Source organism: Alligator sinensis, unplaced genomic scaffold (assembly GCF_000455745.1).
Source record: "Alligator sinensis unplaced genomic scaffold, ASM45574v1 scaffold840_1, whole genome shotgun sequence".
NCBI classification, from domain to species: Eukaryota; Metazoa; Chordata; order Crocodylia; family Alligatoridae; genus Alligator; species Alligator sinensis.
In genome coordinates this window covers 838827-844866 of record NW_005842643.1, presented here as the reverse complement: position 1 = coordinate 844866, position 6040 = coordinate 838827, and the positions used below count along the sequence as shown (strand labels likewise).

Sequence of the window (6040 nt, the reverse complement as noted above, 5' to 3'; positions counted from 1 at the left end):
GCCGCTGCGGGTGTCCCCGCCGAGCGCCCCCCCGCCCCCGCCCGCCGGCCTGGCCCTGGCCGCCGAGCCCGCCGCCGCCCTCAACTTCTGGGCCATGGTGGACAACCTGCAGGGAGACGCCGGCCGGGGCTACTACCTGGAGATGCTGCTCGGCTCCCCGCCCCAGCAGGTGAGACCTGCTCGCACGCGCACGCGCCTGCACCCTCTCGCATGAACACTTCGCACACTCGCATATTCACACTGTCTCGCACACACAGTCACACTTGCATTCACACTCGCACCTACAGACGCTCAGGCACACACACATTCACTGTCACACACGCACAGACGCTCATATTCTCTCACACACCCAGACAGACACACAGGCATTCACACTTGCGCACGCACAGCCACCTTCACTCTTGCACAGACATGCACATGTACTTTGCAGTGCCCCGCAAGCGGAGTGCATTGTAGCCCCTTAGCTCAAGAAGGTTTATGTGCAGCCACCCCCAAACCTCCACACAGGGAAAAAGAAAAGACCTTTGGGGGTGGGAAATGTTCCTCAATCTTTTCCTTTTCCCTTTCCTTTCCTTGAAGAAAAGGGTTAGGGGCTGGTTCAGCTTGAGCAGCTCAAGTGGCGTCAGCTTGAGCAGCTCAGCTGCTCTTTCCCTGCTGGCTTTGGCTTCTCCTGAAAAACTTCCCGAATTCCCCTCCTTTGCCAATGCAACTTTCTCCTCCAGTTCTCTTCTGCCTCCGCCGTCACAATTCTGGGGGAGAAGGAATGCACCTCCTATGAAAACCGTCCCTCTTGGCATGCTGCACCAAATCCTTAATAAAGTGGCTTGTGCCAGCATTCACAGGCGATTCAGATTTCAAAAGGGATTATGCGGGAGCTCGGCAGAAAGCACTATTTATCAGGAGCAGTCTTAGATATCTGTACGTGTGCTGTGCACACTTGAGGAGCCCGAAAGGGTAATGACACTTTTAATGCAGTGCTGCAGCAGCGGGGAGAGCCTTTTCTATTGCTTCTGGAGAGAAGGAGAGGTCCCTGTCTTTATTTTAGTGTCTGGGGTAGTGTTTTAAAGGTAGAAAGCTTTTAAAGGCTACAAACATGCTGGTAAATATGATGTGTATGTTATATGTGGGATTAATGACAGTTAGTTCTGAAAGACAGGCTTGCCTAGACTTCTTCCTCCTCCACTCCCCCTTTTAAGTCCCAGACGGACTTGTCAGGTAGAGAAAAACAAAGGGAAATGACAAGCAATACAGTGCTCCTGCTAAGTACTGTTACACAGCTTTCAGTTTTCTTGAAAGGCAGCATTTACATTCGTCCACACTTTACATGGAACAACTCCTGTCCTCGGACGCAATAATTTGAAGGAAATTCTGCAGAGTTGGTCTCTCATTCAGACTGTTTAATATAATTTTAATTTGCAATGAGATGTTATGTCAGTCAGTCTCTTTTTTAGGTCTGCTTTCCACCGCAATTGGGTACGTTCACTACCAGGAACGCCTATCGCCTCTTACCTAAATACATTTGAAGCAACTGTTTTCTTTTTTTTTTTTAAAAGAAACAAATGCCTTAAAACATAGCCTACATATTTCTACTTATTAACAAAAATTGTTTTCTGAGAAACACATTCCCTATAGAATTAATTCTTCTGCTCTTCTGTTTACCTTTCCTCTCCTCTGTCCCCCCACCCAAAAAAAAATTCAGTGTAAAGTTTTAAAACTTAGTTGCTTTTTCATATCCGTGTCATGAGATCCCATGTGAAGCATTGGTGGATTGTTGGTGGGGATGACTAGTCAGCTGAGAAGGATTAATTTCCTAAAAGCCCTTGGGGTTTTGCATCAGAACTCTGGGTTTTTTTTTCTCCTTTTCATCACAACTTTTCTACTTCTCCTTCCCTCCAGTTTAGCTCCCTCGTGTTCTGTGCCATTAATGAGATCTAACTGACTGAAGGCACCCTGTGTGTGTGAAAATCCAGATTCTTCCATTCCAGCTCCTCTTCACTCGGAAAAGGTGTCAATGCTCAAAATACTTATATATAAAAAAAAAAAGGTTTTTTGGCTAATATGCTTCCTAGTTATGTGAAATAAATGGATTTTTCTACTTGGATGTAACAGGGGGACTGGCTAAATTGCCATGCTAATTGAAATCCTGTAGTTAATAGAATAACACAAGTATTTAGAAAGGCTTGGATAGTTTCAGGATGGAGATTTACCCTATCTGATTGTCACTGCGGTCAGGAAGCTCTCTTTTTTTTTTGCCATATTGTACATTTTATAGTTGGCTAGTTTTATTGATATGGAGGGACTGGGGAATATGCAGAATTGGCCGCTGCTCAATTCAGGATACCAGCTTTTTGATTGGACTAGCAGTGTGACCCTGTGTGCTTGAAACAATAACTGTAGGTAGAAAAAGTGAATAAAAAGAACACTAATGATCTTATTTAACTGTACACTTTCCAGGAGCCTAAAACAGTAAGTAAAAGAGAAACAAGTTGAAGAATTCTTGTTAGATCGTCATTCTTAATTTTCCTGAGATAGATATTACTTATTGCTACACTGTGCTAGAGATTCTCGGCTACAATGGATACTACTTGTAGCTATTAAGTTATGTTATAAATAATATAAATGAAAAATAAACTTGCCCTCTTAGGAGTTGTTTACAAGTTCACCCTTGACCCTGATTTCAAGGCAGAACTATTGTAAGCTAGTATTAAGTTCTCCCTAAGTTGAATGTTATAGTCCAAAACCACAAAGCAGAAGCATAACTGTTCTTGTGATGAACAGCCCCACTGAAGTTGCAAGTGCAGTCACAAATGTGCTTCTGGGCCTGACAGGCAACAATGCAGACATTGATGTAATTCGGCAGTTCCCAAACTCTGACACATTGTGCACCACTAATTTAAAATGGTACAACCTTGGGTACACCAGCATATTTTTCAGTTCAACCTTAAATACCACCAGCACATTTTTTGTCATAAAAAGTAATTATAATAAATCTGTTAACGTGTACCACTGGCAGGCTGTCTGTGTACCAATGATGGTACGCATACCACAGATTGGGAACCACTTTGCTTTCTAAGCGTAGGTAAGTTACTGGGATCCAAAGCAGACAAATGGCTATCCTGGGGTAACTACTGCAATACTGCTAGTATAATACCCCACTGCCACGTGGTGGTAGTGCAAGTAGTTGGCTGTGTGTATTGATCAAATGGCTACCCTGGGATAAGAGCAGACGTACAACACCAATGCCATTTTAGTTCACATAATTTATTTTTATTGCTGTTCCTGTTTCCTGAGGTAACTACATTAGATCTTTGTAAATTACATTGATGTGTGTAGGGGGTATAAGTTCTAGCCATGTTAGTCTAAAGGCAAAAACAGTCCCAACTGTAGAGGCGATATCTTTTATTAGACCAACTAGATATCTAGTTAGACTATAACTCTTGTGGTAGAGGTGATATCTTTTGACTGATGTGTGTATACTTTAACACAGAAGTTCCCAAACTCTGACAGATTGCACGCCACCAATTTAAAATGATACAACCTTAAGTACCACCAGCAAATTTTTGTCATATAAAGTAATTATAATAAATTGTTAGTGGGTACCACTGACAGGTTGTCTGTGTACCACTGGTGGTACCACTGGTGGTACCCCTACCACAGATTGGGAACTGCTGCTTTAACACGTGTTTTGAGCAAATGTTTGCAGATCAGAGCCTTTTAGTGACTTGGTATTGTATAGTTAAAATGCATTTTCTGCTTTGAAATGAGCTGCATTAAATGCTCCCTTCCCTGACTGAACCTGAAGCATAAAGCAAATCTTCAGCATCATGAAGATACCTGGTGCAACTGCACTTCTAGTGAACAGTATAAACTGCTAAATAGAGTTGTGGTTTCTAATCTGTCCTCCATTCTTGGGTATGTAGGAGAGCTTTGCATTGGCAAAAGATTCAATTTCTGAGATGAATTGAAATTACAAACTTGTCTTCACAACCCAGTTGACTAAGAAATCAGATTCCCAAAAGGAAACTCTGAATCTTCCTCTCTTCCCCAGATCTGTATTTCAGGGCATTCAAGGTGTTTAATCTTCACAATGACACTGTTTCTATTTCATTTCTTTCTTTGTGCTGGTGTTTCTAGTAGACGAGAACACAAATTTCAATATTTCAAAATGGTCATTTCAAAACATTTGTTCTGACCGTGTCCAAAGACGGATGTTTCAGTAGTATCAGAATATTTTTTCTCCCTGTTCTTTTTTTTTTCCTAACCAAAAAAAAAAAAAAATCCAGTGCAATCAGCCCAAGTTTGTGAAACACTTTGCTTTCAGTGGAAATGATTCCATCAAAGTCTCTCTGACTAGTTTATAGCATGTTTTCCTAGACTTGTCAGAACCCCAAGCTAGTTGCTGATTTGTGCTTTCCCAGTATTAACCAAGAGTTTAAGCACACATCTGTTCTTTGAGAATGACTTGAAGACAAAAAAGTGAGGAGATATAGTGGGGAGTGTGATAGATAAATTTCTTATTTCACAGATTTAGTACATGTTCAACTCCTGATGGATTATGTACTTGACACCTATCTGTAGAGGTGCCTAGTTTCCAATCTAAAGATTAAAATGTCAGCTGTAAGAGCCCATTATGAATTGCATGTACTCTTCTTACTATTTAAGCTAAACAGTTGAAATATTTGTCTTGAAATGAAGCTGTAAGCCCTTTGCTTACTGTCTTCCATGTAGCTTTGTTTGAATTTTTTCTTCTCCACAGTTTTGAACAGCAAAACGGAGACACCGCTTTTAAAGTATTCTGCATTTTCCCTAATTTCCTTTACTTATTGCAACATAGTACTATTGTCAATGTCTTCCCACTCCCATTAGCCTCTCCTCCTGTTGTGCTTCCATAGCACACCTTTTGAGACCATGCAGATTTTTTCTGTAATAAAAAGGGAAGGATAATAGTATGATGCAACTAAAGTTGATCCATTACAACTGCAATTATAGTAGAACCTGAATCTTTTTATGATCCAGCATCCGCTTTTGTTGTTAATTCTAAGCACAATGTCTTATTCTTTTTTCCTAAAAGCAGTTTGTGCTGTTCACAGGGTCATTAAAATCTGACCTGAAAACCCCTGTATTTGAAAAGTTGGGGGTGGGGGGTTTGTTTGTTCATTAAGTTTTATTTTGGTTAGTATGGCTAAAATGAGTTTTGAGAGTAACCTTCATTACAAAATAAATTCAAATTTCCTTCTATCTTGCATGTGCACCCACACTGTACTCAGAGGCATCTGTATTGAACAGCTAAAATGTGTTGGACACTTATGGCTGTATGTTTCAAAGGTGGTAAATTCCCACAACTTCCATCAGCCTGAGTATAACTTGAGAATATTAGAGGTGCGCCAATACATTGGTCTGATATTGGATCTGCACCAACATAAAGAAAATTGACTGTATCAGATGGAAATCGGCCTGATGTGACCGATAATTTGGGTGATAATGCTCCGTGCAGGTGCGCAGCCGCAGCGCAGGATGTAGGCAGCAAGGGGCACAGCCCAGCAGCTTGGACAGCTGTATGCGGTTGGTAACTCTGTTGTGGTGGACGGGGAGGGGGGAAGGAAGGGGCATGTGGGATGCAGATCGAGGCCCCCACGGTGAGGAAGGGAGTGGGGCTGGGGCTGCAAGGGCTGGGGCAGGCACTGCCTAGCTGGTGTGACGTGGGAGTGGGAGGGAGGGAGGGAGGCGGTTCCTGCCACTGTGTTCACCCGGGGAGGGGGGGCGTGTGCCCCCCAGATCTGTGCAGGGCAGGGTGGGCTGGGGCCAGGGCTGTGCAGAGCTGTTCCCAGTGGGGGGCTGGGTCGGTCTGTGCTCAGGATTCATAGATTCATAGATTTTAAGGTCAGAAGGGACCTCACTAGATTTCATAGACATTAGGGCTGGAAGGGACCTCAGAAGATCATCGAGTCCAGCCCCCTGCCCAAAGGTCAGGAAGTCAGCCGGGTTCATAGGATCCCAGCAAGATGAGCATCCAGTTTGCTCTTCAAGGTGTTCAATGTGG

The 6040-nt window shown here is 43.0% G+C and overlaps 1 protein-coding gene across 1 annotated transcript in view; it reads left to right on the top strand.

The window, feature by feature from the left end:
• The first annotated feature begins 6 nt into the window (after window positions 1–6).
• BACE2 (beta-secretase 2) overlaps window positions 7–6040 on the top strand; it is a 79476-nt gene continuing 73442 nt past the window's right edge. Inside the window, exon 1 of the mRNA XM_025215410.1 lies at window positions 7–169. Coding sequence (XP_025071195.1) covers window positions 95–169 — 75 coding nt within the window. The 5' untranslated portion in view covers window positions 7–94. The remainder of the gene's footprint in view (window positions 170–6040) is intronic.